Below are 15,870 nucleotides of genomic sequence, written 5' to 3' on the forward strand. Positions count from 1 at the left end.
GGTTGTCTATATCCTCAAATGAAGTGGTGAAAGCGTTGGCTACCAGCGACTGGGCGAAGGATCATTTCAGGCAATTGTGGCGGAGGGCAGGGGGGGCGATGATGAGATTCCACAGTTGGGACTGTGGAATGAGAACGCAAATGGAGACGAGCCCTGCCCGCTGATGCCTGCCTGCCCGTGGCCGTGTGATTGGAGGGCCGATGAATTCCGTAGGTGGACAGAGCTGCCTGTTCAGGGCAGGGGAATTGCCAAATTTAAAGGTTGCGTGGCAAGCAACAATTGGCTGAGAATGCACAAGGGCTTCACCGAGCGCTGCTTCATTGCGGCGCTGCAGGTGAGAGCAAACGTGTACCCCACAGCGGAATCTATAGTCCGAGGAAGGCCCAAGACAACAACAGCCTCATGCAGACTCTGTTCGGCGCGGTTGGAATCGGTTTCTCACATTCTCGGACAGTGTCCCCGAATGCAATCTATGCGGATATTAAGGCACCACAAGATCTGTCGTCTCCTGGCGACCGAGGCTGAAGGCCTGGGATGGGAGGTCCGCCGGGAATGGCCGTTCGAGACTGCTGGCGGAGAGTCACGACGGCTGGACTTGGTGCTCATTCGAGGTTCGGAAGCTCTGGTCATTGATGCCACGGTGCGATTCGAGTCTGACCCGAACACGCTCCGTGGTGCGGCAAATGAAAAGGTTCGCTACTACAGCCCCCATAAAAAGTTAATCGCCCGGACGCTGGGAGTGAGGGAACTGCAGATCTTTGGGTTCCCCTTGGGGGCCCGGGGTCTGTGGTACCGTGCCAACGAGCAGGTCTTGGAAGCTCTGGGTATGGGACGTCCCAGGGCGAGATCGTTTGCAAAGCTGGCTTGTAGGAGAGTTCTCTACTCGCTGGACATCTTGCGGGCTTTCTCCAAAATGTGCGCACAGCAGCCATGACGTGGAGGTAATGGACGGTGACGGACGATGCAGTGTAACGGAAGTCATCACGAGGCGCTAAGAGGGGTCACACCAACCCCAGGCCTCTTTCCGAGATTGGGGGCCCGTCCCCGATCAGGGCCATGTGGTGAACGGCTCGGTAGTAGATATGGTTCCTCCTTTGCGTCTTCCGGTTCGGGATTCCTACTTCCTGTAATGGGGAGGTGGACTCGGGGCGGTCGACGTGAGTACGGAGTAATCTTGCCTCTAACTGCGGGGGCGGCGGGAAGGGGTGTCCCCCTTCTGTTCCTCCCGGTTCGGCTCTCCTCCCTGTTGCCGGGGGGGGGGGTCGGGGCGGGTCGTGCACCGCGGGGGGCGCCTCCGACCGCCGTTTCCTGTGGGGCCGGTCGGGCACTTGGTCATTCTACTCCGCTGTCAACAGGTGGTGACCTGGCTCTCCGGAGCGGAAATAGAACAAGAGTGGGTGGCCGAGGTCCGGCCGGTTGAAACAGCCTCTGAACAAGCCGGTTTAAACAACATCCTTCTTCTAGATGCAGGGCGATGTGACTGACCAAAGTGGCTGTGGTTTCTCTCCTAGGGCGCGGGAGCGGAGTCGCGGCGGCGGAGGTTAAGTCCATGACGGTATCGGACGACTTGGGACAGTGGGACCTCGTAATGATTACAACTACGGAGCGGGCTCAAATATGCGCCGTTAAAACGGTGGCAGGAGATGAATCAGGAGCCGAGCTCTTGCCGCGACAAGACATTCATGCGCAATTCACTATACGGTGACTCGTAAGTATCGATCTGTGAATAGCATTTTACACTAAAGTAGTATGGGTGATGGCCACCCATATAAAACAGTGCCAGAAAGGGAGGACCCCTCGCCGCCGTCCAGGTACGGCGGGGAGCTGTCGGCTTGTCCTCTCGTAAACCTAGCCAAATGCCTCGTCATCTAATTAGTGACGCGCATGAATGGATGAACGAGATTCCCACTGTCCCTATCTGCTATCTAGCGAAACCACAGCCAAGGGAACGGGCTTGGCGGAATCAGCGGGGAAAGAAGACCCTGTTGAGCTTGACTCTAGTCTGGCACCGTGAAGAGACATGAGGGGTGTAGGATAAGTGGGAGGCCCGTCCTCGTGCTGGTGCCGACGGTGAAATACCACTACTCTTATCGTTTCCTCACTCACCCGGTGAGGCGGGGAGGCGAGCCCCCCGCGGGCTCTCGCTTCTGGCGTCAAGCCCTCGGCCCCTCGCGGGCAGGTGGGGAGTTTGACTTACTCCCTTAGCTCGTGTCTGTCACTTCCTGTTTCTCTCCCCGAACGCTCCGTTTAGATCCTCTCAGCCGTGCTTTTATATCCATTCTAACAGGCCCGTCCTAATCGCCGACTAGTCGAACTCTAATTGGATGCAGCTGCCGCAATTTCCCTTTATTTACTTTATTTAAATGGGTACACATTTGCTATTAAACACACGCTGTCATTTTTTGTTCCGCCTTCGGCACCCGGTGACACAGGCGATCTTGTACGAGCTGCGTGCACTCAGGGAGACTTTCCTGGACCCACCGATGGTGAGTGATCTCGATATGTGCGGCACATCTTGTTGATCATTTGCTCATAACAGAAGTGTAGTGTCACTCAGTTTGTCAAAGTTCTTTACAGTGTCAATCGTTTCATCAAGCTTCACAGTGTCATTTGGTGTAGTTCAATTAAGGGTAACATTGACCAGTTGTTTGCTATTCATGTCAGCAAATCTGGTTCTCTCTAAGATAGTAGTTATTTTCTGTTGTTGGAATAGTCATTCGATGTGGTCGGGAAGACTTGTCAAGATGCCTGGGTCCTTTGCGTTGCGTCACCCTATGCATACCAAGGGACCCACACTCGAACTGGCCCAGATGAAAACCGTCTGGGACGATGCTGTCTTCAGATTTAACACTCACTGGCGCCACCACTTGCTGCTATTTAGATCAGGTTCTGCAGCTCACTTGGTTGGCAACTTCTCATAATTCAGGAAGATACAATGACAAATACACATATGTGCACCAGATGCACTTACATAACAGTTTTGATTATATCAATAAAATAATAAATTAAAATTACCTGTTATATGTTTTAGATTCAAAAACAATAAATAAAACAAAATAAAATACACACATGTGCACCAAGTGCACTCGCATAATAGTGTTTGATTATAGAGCACTAATGATTAACTGAAACATCAAACATTGAAACGTGTTGATGTCAAAATAATAAAAAGTTAAACAAAAATCAATCTAACTACTTGCCTAACAATGTCTAAGGTAATATCGAAAACTATTCCCATGTATGATTATACAATTCTAAGATCTTCTCCCTTGCTGTCCAAAAAACAATGAGTAATTCATGGGACACTTGTCTTTCTCATCATATTCCTCTTATTTGCTTATAACAGCTAACATATTCAGCATGTTTTCTTCAGTATTGTAAGATGTACTTATTCCGTTCTCAACATCAGCTTTTTGCCTGTAGCTTTCACCACCATAGCTCTTATAACTGGTAAAAGACAGCAAAATACTACAGAAAATATAGTAAATCCTATTGCTGCAAAAACTCCTATCTTAATTTGCCATGAAGTTCATGATGCAAAGAAGTCCAGCCATGTTCCAATTTCTTTGTCTTAGCCATCATTGGCTGTTATTTAGTTTCTTAAGTTTCTCAATTTTTCCATAGCTTTTGTGAACGACCCATCAGGGGCAGTGTTCTTTAAAATGTATGTACAACAGTCCTCTTCAAACATTATGCATACGCCTCCTTTTTCTGCTAAAAGCCAATTCAGTGCTTGTCTATTTTGCCAGGCCATTTTACTTGTTGGTGCCAAGCAGTGTTGGTCTTAAATTCTTATCCCCACATATTCAAAAATAATCTGCTCTGGGCACACCCTGCTTTTCATATGGTACAATTATTTTATATGCTAATGTTTGATTGACATACTTATGATTTTTAAATTGTCAGTTATTGTGGCTGAGGCAAACCTGTTATTCAAATATCTTGCTGTTCGTTTTTCAGCAAACATTTCTCTATTAAGATGCCAAATCGTTACACAATTTCCTGGGAACATGCCCATCTGTGCCTCATTAGATTTACTTATTACTTATTTTATTCAACTTTTATTTATCCAGAAATCATTTCATTGAAATTTAGAATCTTTTACAATCGCATATGGTACACAAATGGTTAAGTTTCATTTTCTCCAATTTGTCGCCAATATGATTGGTTTTGCCTTCTCACTTAAATGTTAGTTGTTAACTCTATAAGGATAGCTAAGTATAGTTTACTGTTATGACAACCGATTGTTTCATATTCATTTATTATATACATATTTTATATGCATTTTTCCAATTGATCTAAAGATATTGTCTTTGTCTAACCGTTAGTGATTAGTTCTGCTGTTTAGGGGAATATAAAATATATATATCAGGAACATGATATCAATTTAAAACTAACTAAAGTAAGTCACTTAAAAATGTTCTCAATTTCTTTTGTTTAAGTCATTTATAATGATTATAGTATGCTATATCTAAACCATAAATGTGCTCATATTGAATTTATCCATACTCTAGATGCCTTTAAACGTACATTAATACTTAGTGGCTATTTGTATATTCTTTTCTGTTTCTATGAAAACTGATCTTGCAGTGGACAGCTGTAGACAGTGTTCTTCATTGCTCTCACTGTTATCGACACAGTGTATAAAACTATTTAAAATAAAAATTATTTATTGTTTAAAGTCAAACGGCGCTAAACTTTAGTGACCCAGTCTATTGTTTAGAACTACATCAAACACTTTCAACAAATCGGACTCAAAACTGTTCAAAGATGATTTAATCAGCAGTTGGACACTTTTGCCTGACTGGACAGTAAATTCAAAGACAGCAGGTCTTGGAGCTGTGAGGCAAAAGAATAACAGATAGCACTCCGTTTATCAACAAAAATTTAATACATTTCTCACAGAGCTCAGCTGACGAATCCCTAAAAAACTGGAACTTTGGATAAATTACTCAATCTATTGTTAAAAAAAATTTGATAAAAAAGTCTTGACGTGAAACATGACGTCCCAATATTTAACAAATCCTTTATCACTCAATGAATTAGATCAAATCTACTCACTGTGAAATGTGTCCATTTACTGTATTAGATTCATCATGAATGGCGGTGGGTTACTGTCTTTAATACTAGGTCAGTTCCCAACAGCATGTGTCAGTTTGGTGGTGTCCGCTTGACAGTTGTGAAGCTGATTATTAGTAAAGCTGACTCAATTGGTCATGCAATCGTTCCAAAAAATGTCCTTCATAAGAGCCTCTTAAATAACATAATTATCATTAGTCTCCCTGTTTAATACAGTGTCTAGTTTTTAAATTTGTTGGTTTACATACGATGGTTCATTGAAGAGAGATTAAGAAAGCGCACCTCTCAGATACGTTTACATAATAGGTGTTTGATTATTATTTAGATCATAATGATTACTAAATATGGGCTGTGGAGATTATTTATAAAAATAAAAACAAAATGTTCTCTTCCTTTGCCTGTATTTGTGTTCAAATCTAACCCATTATTTATTCAGGTACTCTTTAAATAACTAATTTTATCCTAATATATAGCAGTTATACTTCAAAGATCACACAACTAGATCAACTAATTCAAAGATCATTATCACTAGTGAAGCCCATAATTCATTTTAGACTTAATATTAATCATATTAAGCATTATTCATTTATTCTATTATAATCTTATATCAATATATCTTGAGCAATATTTGGGTAATTATGATAATAACTGTGAACCTTCTTTCCTGTTGGCCACATATAAATGAAAAGTTTTCAAATAATCTAGATTTGCTTAGTGCTGGAGCCCTTTTTTAATTCAGTGTAACGGCCTGAAACTGCAGTGGCTCTATTTCTCTCTGCTCGTTGGTTGTAAACAATATCTTACTTTCTCAATTTACATATCTTATTTCTGCATAAACCTGTATTTCTGGGTGACTGATTAATCTGTAGTTTCTCCCTCCACCTCGTGGATAACCGTGTCTTACTCCTTGCAATAAATAAATTGCAATAAATGTCTAGATTGCCAAATCTATTAATTCTTTGGAAGCAAACTCCTAAGTAGTTTCTCAATATTCCTACTTTACACAACCTGCCTACTATATCTCTCCAATTTACGTATGGCCACTCTTGCTCAATTTGTTCTAAATTCTGAACGTCTACTAATTCGTTCAAGAAATAATTTTTCTTTTCTTCTGTCAGTGGCTTCTTAATGCCTGCTAAATCCCTATAAAATGATTCTCTCCAGAAGTGATCACTAACTCCCTTCGTCTCAGTCAATATTCTGGCTACTCTTATTCTCTCAAAATATGATTGTAAGCTTTCCTCATCTAGCAGTTTAATTCCAGCCATACGTCTTTAAAACATCAGTGGAACATGAAAATAATTCACAATCCAGCAATGCTTTTCACTTTTCACTCAATGTAAAACAGTTCTTTTCACAGCAGCACTCTGGTCTCATACGCTCACAGCACGCAGAATACTCACACACTCCAGAGGCCCTTCTGCTGTCTAATAAATCACTTCTCACAGATTCCAGCACACACACACTCAGGCCTTATGGTCTGAGATTTAGATTTTTTTCTGGGTACATTCTACCGTCTTTATACCATAAAAGTATCTCACAATTTTTAAAACATATTTGTAATCAACAAAATATATCTTCTATTTTTTCATTTGACAATGCTCTTCTTGCTTTAATCAAAACGACTCTATTCTTCGGCTGCCATTATGTCTCATGCGCTCACAGTGAGCCAAACTCACACATACTCTATGCCCTTCAAATCTTTATCTGACTCCTCTCCTATCTTCTACACACTCTTGTTTCTCTTATGTGCTCAAATAGTTTTTCTATTAATCCCAAATGCACACTTTATTTTGCATTTATCTTTTTTTCTCAAATACTTTTATTACCACATGAAACTTTAACACAGACAAAATGCAAAAACTTACACCTAGTCTCGAAACGCACACCTCTTTAAACATCAAGACACCTAACACTCCTTCTCATACATTTTACTGGACAAACATTATACAGCAGTTTTCACTTTTTTGCTTCATGCACTCTCTCTCTCATTCACTTTGTCAAACACACACATTTGGAGCCTCCTTGCCTCCCCACTTTTGCACATACACTCACACCCCTCTGTTTCTCACACACACACACAAACAGTCTCACAGGCTGAGTTTTTTTTTTTTATCTTTCTCCCTCACTCCTGGATTTTTCGATCGTCACAATACAATATACAAAAACATTAAAAATATATCACAACGCGTTCATAACCCCAACGTGACCTTTTTCCTAACAGGATTTTTCACGCTACCAAGCGCGCAAACCGCACTTTCAGTGTGACTTGCCCCCAAAGCAAGATTTATATCCTCTTGATATCATCTGCCCCACTGGCAGGAACTTATATACAATTTCTCCGCGTACCTACACTCTTTCATACACACAATCACACACACACTTTTCTTGAGATCTGGATACCCTAAAGACTTGGCAAACTAGTGCAATTTCTAACATTAAATTTTGTTCAATTTAGGATAGGCTTTAAGAGGACAAACGACATTCAGAGTTTACCTTTAGCTGACCGCACAAAACCTATACTATAAAGCAAATATGCTGACCTGTTTTAGGGCCCTTTTTTGTGCGATCAGCTTGTCTGGTTCACCCGTCACAGCCGTCAGCCTCCAGCCCTCTAACCTGGATCACGTCTCGGGGTCACCAAATATGTCGTGGCGAATCGGCCTTCCATCGCAGAAAGAAATCTCAGAGACAAGGGTTCCAGGTGCCAAGAGTTTCAACTTTATTTGCCCGGACAAACAAAGTGGGATATTCAGAGTTCAGCTGAAGTGATCCAACCAATACACATCGGACTCCATCGTTTATACATTGTTTTCAAGTTGTTATCACAGTTTAAACCAATCATGTGTGCATGACATCGTCTTCTTCCAATCAGGTTTCATATGACATCACTTTTTCATTAGCCCGTCCCTCAGCGCTCATAGTTCCGGCCTAACATATTAGGATTTAATGGTTGTGTGCGCCTCTCAAAACAAGTGCCTCTTTATCTTGACACTTTCCTGGGGGTTTCGGACGATACATGATTTAACCATGTTTTTATTAAAGATGAGCTCATGGTTTACCGATAATGAGCTACCAGTGTCCTCGGTTGTATGCGATTTAATTAAACTTCTCTACAAAAGTGTTTGGGGAGTTCGTCTTAGTGTTAAAAGATATTTGGTGTGTGTGCAGATGTTCAAGTGTTCAGACTCATAACATTACTTTGTTAAAATGAGCTCACTGTTTAGAGATACCAGCGTCCTTGACTCTATGAGACAAACCAAACTTCCTTATTAAAACTTATTTGTGGTGTACGTGCAGCTAAGATAAGATGCTTGTTGTTCATGCAGGTGTTCATGAGCTCATACTTATACACGAGGCCCAATATTGTTTAATAAGAATACATGAAACCTATAACTAACTAAATTTATTATTTTATATAAGAAAACTCAACACTATAATAGAAAAACCACCATATAGGTCCGTATCATCCGGGGCATTGAAGACAGCCGGGCCTTTTGTACAGTGGCCATGAAACCACTATTCTGCCTGTTTCCAATTTACACATACGGTCTACAGATGAAAAGGAAGTGTGGCCATGAAACCACTATTGTGTGCCCATATGCAATTTACCGAGACGGTCTACAGATGACAAGGAAAGTGTGGCCATGAAACCACTTTTGTGCCCATTTGCAATTTACACAGATGACAAGGAAAGCACTATTCTGCTCGGCGTCAGTTTATGCCATAGGTATGTGATAATATTGAAAGAGGTAATAGGTTTCAAATATAGAAATGAGCAAAACTGAACCGAGGACAATTATTTTGACATATGGCATCTAACGCATTTCACATATTATTTAATAATGAGCGAAACTGACCGGAGGCCCTTTATTGTAACACTTAAGCATTTACAAACCATTTATGTAGAAGTATTACTTAAGCAATATGTGTGCAATCTTATAAAAGAGAAAATGCATTTAGAAACGTCAAATTTCATTAAATAAGTAACATTAAATAAGAAATTCAAAGAACACATTAAACAAGAAATTCTTAAAACATATTAAAAGAGAAATTCATGGACTATATTAAATAAGAAATTCAAAAAACATATTATGTAGTCTTGTCTATTTGTTCCCTAAAATGAAAATTCTGTCTTCATGTACTCACCTTCTGGACATTTCATGTTTTTTTTCTTCTGCAGAAGAAATTTGAAGAATGTTGGTAACAGAAAACCGCGGGTCCCCATTGACTTGCATTGTTTTTTTTGGTCCATGCAATAAAAGTGAATGGCGACAAACAGTTTTGATTCACTTCTATTCTTCAAAATATCTTCTTTTGTGGTCTGCAAAAGATATATGACAAAAATTTTAATTTCTGAGGTGAACTACTCCTATAATGGGGAAATGGCATGAAAAATAAACTTCACTTGAGAAGTCTTGGTATCCTGCAGGGTTTGTAGCTTTACATTTTTTATTTACATTAAAGTAAAGAGATTTCAAGAGCTTCAAGATTGCTTTATTTGTGACATGCACAGATGTTTTTTATAATATTCATATTTTTGGTCATGCCCATTGGCATTCAGTCTGAGAAATGAGTGAGGTAGCTCTTTTATAGGTAGGTAGTTTTTAAAGTCCAATTTGAATAAAAATGCTTCATATAAACACCTCAATTGTAATATGGCCAAAATTACATCCGTATTTTAAGGTGGTGTCGAAGTGACATACTCATGTAATGATGTATAGAACATGCTTCTGTAGTGTCTGTGTTTGTCGTCATGTCATTGTAAAATTCTCTTTACACTTATAGTTTATGAAGTGGTGTTGCATAACGTTGAAACAAAATGCTATGTTTATACGAAAGAACACTATAATATATTTTAAGCAAATAACTGATGCCCTAATGTAAACTAGAGTTACCTGTTGTATCAAAATTAACCTTGTGATGTAATGTTCTGTGTTTTGTCTAGGCCTCAGCCATTGAGGATGCAGAAAAGGGAATTGCAAGCACTGTCATGGGGATTTACACAATTCGAGGAGACGGTTCTACAAAACCAGATGATGTAGGCATTGTGATCGAGGACATCAAGGTTTTGAGTAATCTAGACTGTGTGATTTTGGCATTCATCATGCTGAACGGTCTAATTTATGAAACATCATTGCAGGGGCCCTTTAAAGATCACAGACATTGTATAGCTAAACATTTTTCAGCTATATCGCACATTACAATATGCTGTACACAGTTACCTTTTGGTGTATTTTCTTTTATAATTTATATTTCAGTTTTAATACGGTCCTCATTCAATTGAATTATTTGATACTGCTTAGTTCACCTTGTTTACTAATTCGTTCAGGTAGTTACTTTGTTGTCAAACAGAGAATTCAGTCATTGTATTTTTCAATTTCATTAACAATTTATATTATAATATAATATTAAAGAAACCTACTCTTGTTTTCAGAATTCCTCTTGCAGTGGAAGTGTCTATTAAGCAAATATTGGAAGAACGGTCAGCAAAAATCAACTCAAATCAAAACTGCAAGTTAAAATGAACCGCTCATCTGTGCTGGATGGTGCAATCCGTGGATTTACAAGACTCTCATACAATCCAAACAACAGAATGGTCATCAGGTTTTCTGATGATAGAGGGAAGTTTGAAGAAGCCATTGATCTGGGTGGTCCTAGGCGAGAATTTTTCCGGCTACTCCCAGTGGCACTGATGCAGTCATCAATGTTTGAAGGAAAAGAGGGCAGTCTCAACTTGGTACTTGATTCCCAAGGTATACATTTATATTTCTGCTTTTTTAAAACTTGTATTCCAAATTTTATAATGATTATTTTTTTCTGTGAAATCTGCAGTATTTACATGATCTCTAATTTTATATCAGCCTTCAGGGAGGACAGATATTTCATTGCAGGGAGAGCAGTTACAGTCAGTCTTGTACATGGAGGACCAGCACCGGGTTGTTTATCGAAGACCCTCTTTGACAGCTTATTTCTGGGCCCCGACACGTGCAACTTGTTTTGGACGATGTAGCGGATTGTGAGCTTTATAATAAAATCATAAAGGTTTGCTTACAAACTACAGTATAAAAGTCATATTTCCTTATACAATCATGCTTTATCAGATTTAGTTAAAATTGTGTTTGTTAATAAATACAAAGCTTACTATAGCAATATTACTATATTAATGGAAAACATTTCTGAAACATTTCCTAACTTTTACTTGAAATGGATGTGTCATTTATTACCGTGTATGTTTCCGAAGCCACAACTCTAGAAGAGCTACAACACTCAACAGAGCCCATCATGGACTATCTCGCCAACGCAGGTAGTCTTAGGCCATTAAAAAGCATTTCCGACAGGGACAGGCTGGTTGAAGACATAATGATGTTTCAGGTTGTGAAGCGAGTTCGTGGACCATTTGAAAGGTTTGTTAGAACGTCAAAAATATACCTAGCCCATTGGATTAAAATTTATAAACAAAAGTTTAATCCTAATGAAATGCAAGAAGTTCTATTAATCCACTGGTTCTCAACCGGTGGGGGCGCGCCCCCCCGGGGGGGCGCGGACACTCTCCCGGGGGGACGCGAGTAGACTACAGGATGGGAGAGAAAAAAAAAAACTGAAAAAATATTTTTTTTAACTTTTTTTTATCACTAAACTACTTTCATAAAAAGTTATAGTTGTGTATATACATAACTCCTGAATAAAAATTAAAATGTGTTTGGACTGATTTAAAAAAAAAGAGTTTTGAACAAATTTGATTGGTTTGTGGATAGTGAGCGCAAATGCAGGTGAAAAGCGGTTTTATTAAGCGAGTCATTGAGTCGTTCATTCAAACGATTCGTTCAAACGGCCGATTCATCAAGAATGAGACAGATGTATGTGCATGGGTCATTGAATCCATGACTCAATCGATTCGTTCAAAACACTGAATCATTCAAAACAAGATTGATTGTTGCTGTGAGATGCGCTATGCTGTGATCTTTGTTTGGATTCATCGGATCTATTTTCGCTGCTAAAATAGACCAAAACAGTCATTATTTCGTCAAAAATGTAAGTGACTTACTATTAATAACTTGTTTGTTGAACTGTCATATGAAATCAATGTCACATTTTCAATCGTGAGGTGATGGTAAATTAAGTGACGGTCAATTGTCAGCTCTCTTGGTCGTCAGGTCGTGTGATGCATGTTGTTGAACTGCATTCAAAAGTTATAAATATAAAATCACCACATTTAACTGCACTATGTCAATTTAGTTTATTTGTGTGTGCTGCGCTCATAGACTTTAGAAAACGGCGCTCATTTGTTTGATTTCTCCTCGAGAAGCTGCGCAAGCCTCAAAAGTCCGAAACTGTCTTATTTGTTTTTTCATATTCGTCATATGGTGGCTCTCAATTGTCAAAAACAACCCTCAAAATAATTGCTACGGATGCGAAAAATGCAGAAAATTGAACCATCAGAATTAATTTTTATGACGGGCGGAAGTTTCAGAGATTGCAAACATATAAAACCTGAGGTCCTATTTAGTTATATATATATAGCCTATATATATATATATATATAAAACGAATAAACTAGTCAGAATATAGGCTACAGCTAAAGCTTTCCTTTAGTTTTTGTGAAATACACGCAGCCACGCACACAAAAAAAACATTTTTAAATACATTTATGTTGTTAATAAATAAAAAACACTAAATTGTTGTAACAGCAATATCTCCAAGTTTTGTTTTTCACTGTAAAAATGTAATGATTTGCCAATGCAAAGAGAGTACCGCCACCTTTCCCCCCACTTCAAGCACTGCTTATAACACAAACAAATCATCCTCCTGGCGACTTGTTTTTTGTCAATGTGACAAATCCAGCGAATTTTACTGTTGTTTTTGGAGACTTTTGTGGTGTTTGGAGACTCGAAAGCACGAGTCACTCTGCAGTTAGGCCTACTGTTCACAACGAGCAGCGGGTGCTGCCGTTAGCCCCTCTCCCGTCCAAAAGCACTTCAAGGCGGTCAGACTCTCAGTAGCCTCACGCAGCACTCAGAGCAGAGAGGAGACACACACCCCTCCGCGTCCAGGCTGCAAATGAATCGCGCATGCGCATGGCCGCCGCCGTTCCCGCCCTAGCTTGCAGAGCGGGTTGTAAATGTAAATGTTCACTCACTCAAAATACAAAAATAAATAACTGCGATTTAAATTGACTCAAGACATAGCTCTCCATTCACTCTAGTCTAGTCTCTTGCCAAGTTCACTTGTGCCAGCTCTCGCTAGTCTGTTATCAATCTCGATTTACATAGGCCTTTACTACAAAACCTCAACAGTCTTTTTAAAGACTAAACCCACAAACATTTTTGTTAAAGATTAGATCAAATCTCAGCCCTTGCCAGTATTTTTTTTTAACTGCTAGGCAGTAGCTACACTTAGCTAAAACAACCCACACGACTAAGACACACACACACACACTACAATCTTTAAGTATTCAAATAAAATCTGAATTGTCTGCAAAATAATTATTTTGTTCGTTTAATTAAAGATCGTCCCTAAGTCCCGACTGATTAGCCCCTGATACGTCTCTCAACACAGCCACACACACAGTTACATATTGCCTAAACTTTATTTAAAACACATAACAAAAATGGAGAAATTTCTTGTGCGGACCAACAAGCCAACCGACGCACCACCAGCTGCAAAAAACCTTAGAAGGTACGATGAAGCATACCTGCAGTTTGGGTTTACAGTTACGGCTGATCTGAGACCTCAGTGTGTCGTGTGTGCCGAGGTGCTGGCAAACGACAGTATGAAGCCCTGCAAATTAAAAAGGCACCTCGAAACAAAGCATCCTGGCATTAAAAATAAGCCAGCTGAATATTTTAAAAGAAAGCTTGATGGCCTCCATCAGCAACAGGCAACCATTTCAGTGCACAGCACTGTGTCTAAACAGTGTTTGGAGGCATCGTATGTAGTGGCCAAAAGAATCGGTAAACTGGGTAAACCGCATACAATCGCAGAGACTCTCATTTTGCCGGCAGCGCAAGACATGTGCAGAATAATGATAGGCGATAGTGCAGCAGCCAAACTCGGTGCAGTACCACTGTCCAATGACACAGTCGCTAGGAGAATTGTAGACATGTCCAATGATATCAGAGAGCAACTGATCGAGTTTGTAAAAAAGAGTCCTTACTACGCGCTGCAGCTGGACGAATCCACTGATATTGCTGGGCAGGCACAGCTCCTCACCTATGTCAGGTATCTACGGGACAAGGCGATTGAGGAGGATGTACTGTTTTGCCGGCCTCTTCAGTTGCACACTACAGGAGAAGCCATTTTCAATGTCCTTAATATTTTTATCCTTGAAAATGGTTTGGCTTGGGACCGATGCGTTGGCCTATGCACGGATGGTGCGCAAGCAATGACGGGGCGTGAGCGTGGCCTAGCTGCTCGAGTTCAGCAAGTAGCTCCACTTGTGAAATGGACACATTGCATGGTCCATCGCGAAGCACTAGCTGCTAAAAAAATGCCGGTTCTTTTTGACTCCGTGCTGAACCAATCCGTGAAAATGATAAATCTTATCAAATCACGGCCGTTAAACTCTCGCTTGTTTGGGGTCCTCTGCCAGGAGATGGGGTCAGGGCACGAACAGCTGCTTCTGCACACTGAAGTTCGCTGGCTCTCCAGGGGGCGGGTGCTACAGCGGTTGTATGAGCTTCGAGAGGAGGTGAAGTGGTTTTTGACAGAAATCAAATCAGATCTGGCGAAGCATCTGGATGACACTATGTGGCTTGCGTCTCTGTCCTATTTGGTCGATATATTTGACCGCTTGAATGGCCTCAACCTGTCTTTGCAAGGCCGCGGAACTCATATTTTGATCCTTGCAGACAAAGTGCACGCCTTCACACAAAAACTAGACCTCTGGCATGGCCGCATCAGTCAAGGGAACTGCGACATGTTTCCCAGCCTTGCAGACTTTATCACTGATGCAGGCACGTCACACGATTTCTCATCCCTATTTCAATCAGCGTCTGAGCACCTGTCAGCAATGAGAAAACAATTTGCGACGTACTTTAAAGAGGATTATCGCTCTTTTGCGTGGGTTCGAGATCCGTTTGTGTGCACAGCAAACGAGCTATCAATTGATATGCAGGAACAGCTTATTGAGCTGAAGAGTGACAGTAGACTGAAGGAACTCTTTAACTCCTGCCCTCTTTCGTCATTCTGGGCAGCATTGATGCAGGAATATCCTGAACTCTGTGACGTCGCCATGAAGATTCTCCTTCCTTTCGCGTCGACATATCTGTGTGAGGCAGGATTCTCAAAAATGACTGCACTCAAAACGAAATACCGCAATCGTGCACAAATCGAGGATGATCTGAGACTATGTTTATCAAACATTGAGCCAAGAATTGGGGATCTTTGCAAGGCAAAGCAGGCTCAGGTCTCGCATTAACATCACATACCTGCAAGCTTCTGTTACAAAATGCAGATGATACCTACTATTAGGCCTAGTAATAATAACCATAATAAAGCATACATTAATAACAGAGGTCTGGTGCAAATTCCCAATTATAGCAATAGCCTAGTAATGATAATAGGCCTATACTGATGATAATAATAATAATAACAACAACAACAACAATAAAGCATTTAACCTCATATAATTATATAGCAATAGCCTAGTAATGATGATAGGCGTACTACTACTCATAATAATAATAATAATGTCTGCAAGCTCACATTAGAAGTCTGGTTCTACTGCCAATTATAACAATAGCCTAGTAATGATAATAGGCCTACCTACAGCTACTGATGATAATAATA

The 15,870-nt window shown here is 40.4% G+C and overlaps 1 protein-coding gene across 1 annotated transcript; it reads left to right on the top strand.

The window, feature by feature from the left end:
• The first annotated feature begins 13,690 nt into the window (after positions 1-13,690).
• Positions 13,691-15,499, top strand: LOC130417138 (zinc finger BED domain-containing protein 5-like). Its single transcript, XM_056742439.1, has one exon. It carries the CDS (start codon positions 13,691-13,693, stop codon positions 15,497-15,499), a length of 1,809 nt encoding a protein of 602 aa, XP_056598417.1.
• The last annotated feature ends 371 nt before the right edge of the window (positions 15,500-15,870 follow it).

Source organism: Triplophysa dalaica, unplaced genomic scaffold (genome assembly GCF_015846415.1).
Source record: "Triplophysa dalaica isolate WHDGS20190420 unplaced genomic scaffold, ASM1584641v1 Contig20, whole genome shotgun sequence".
Lineage (NCBI taxonomy): Eukaryota > Metazoa > Chordata > Actinopteri > Cypriniformes > Nemacheilidae > Triplophysa > Triplophysa dalaica.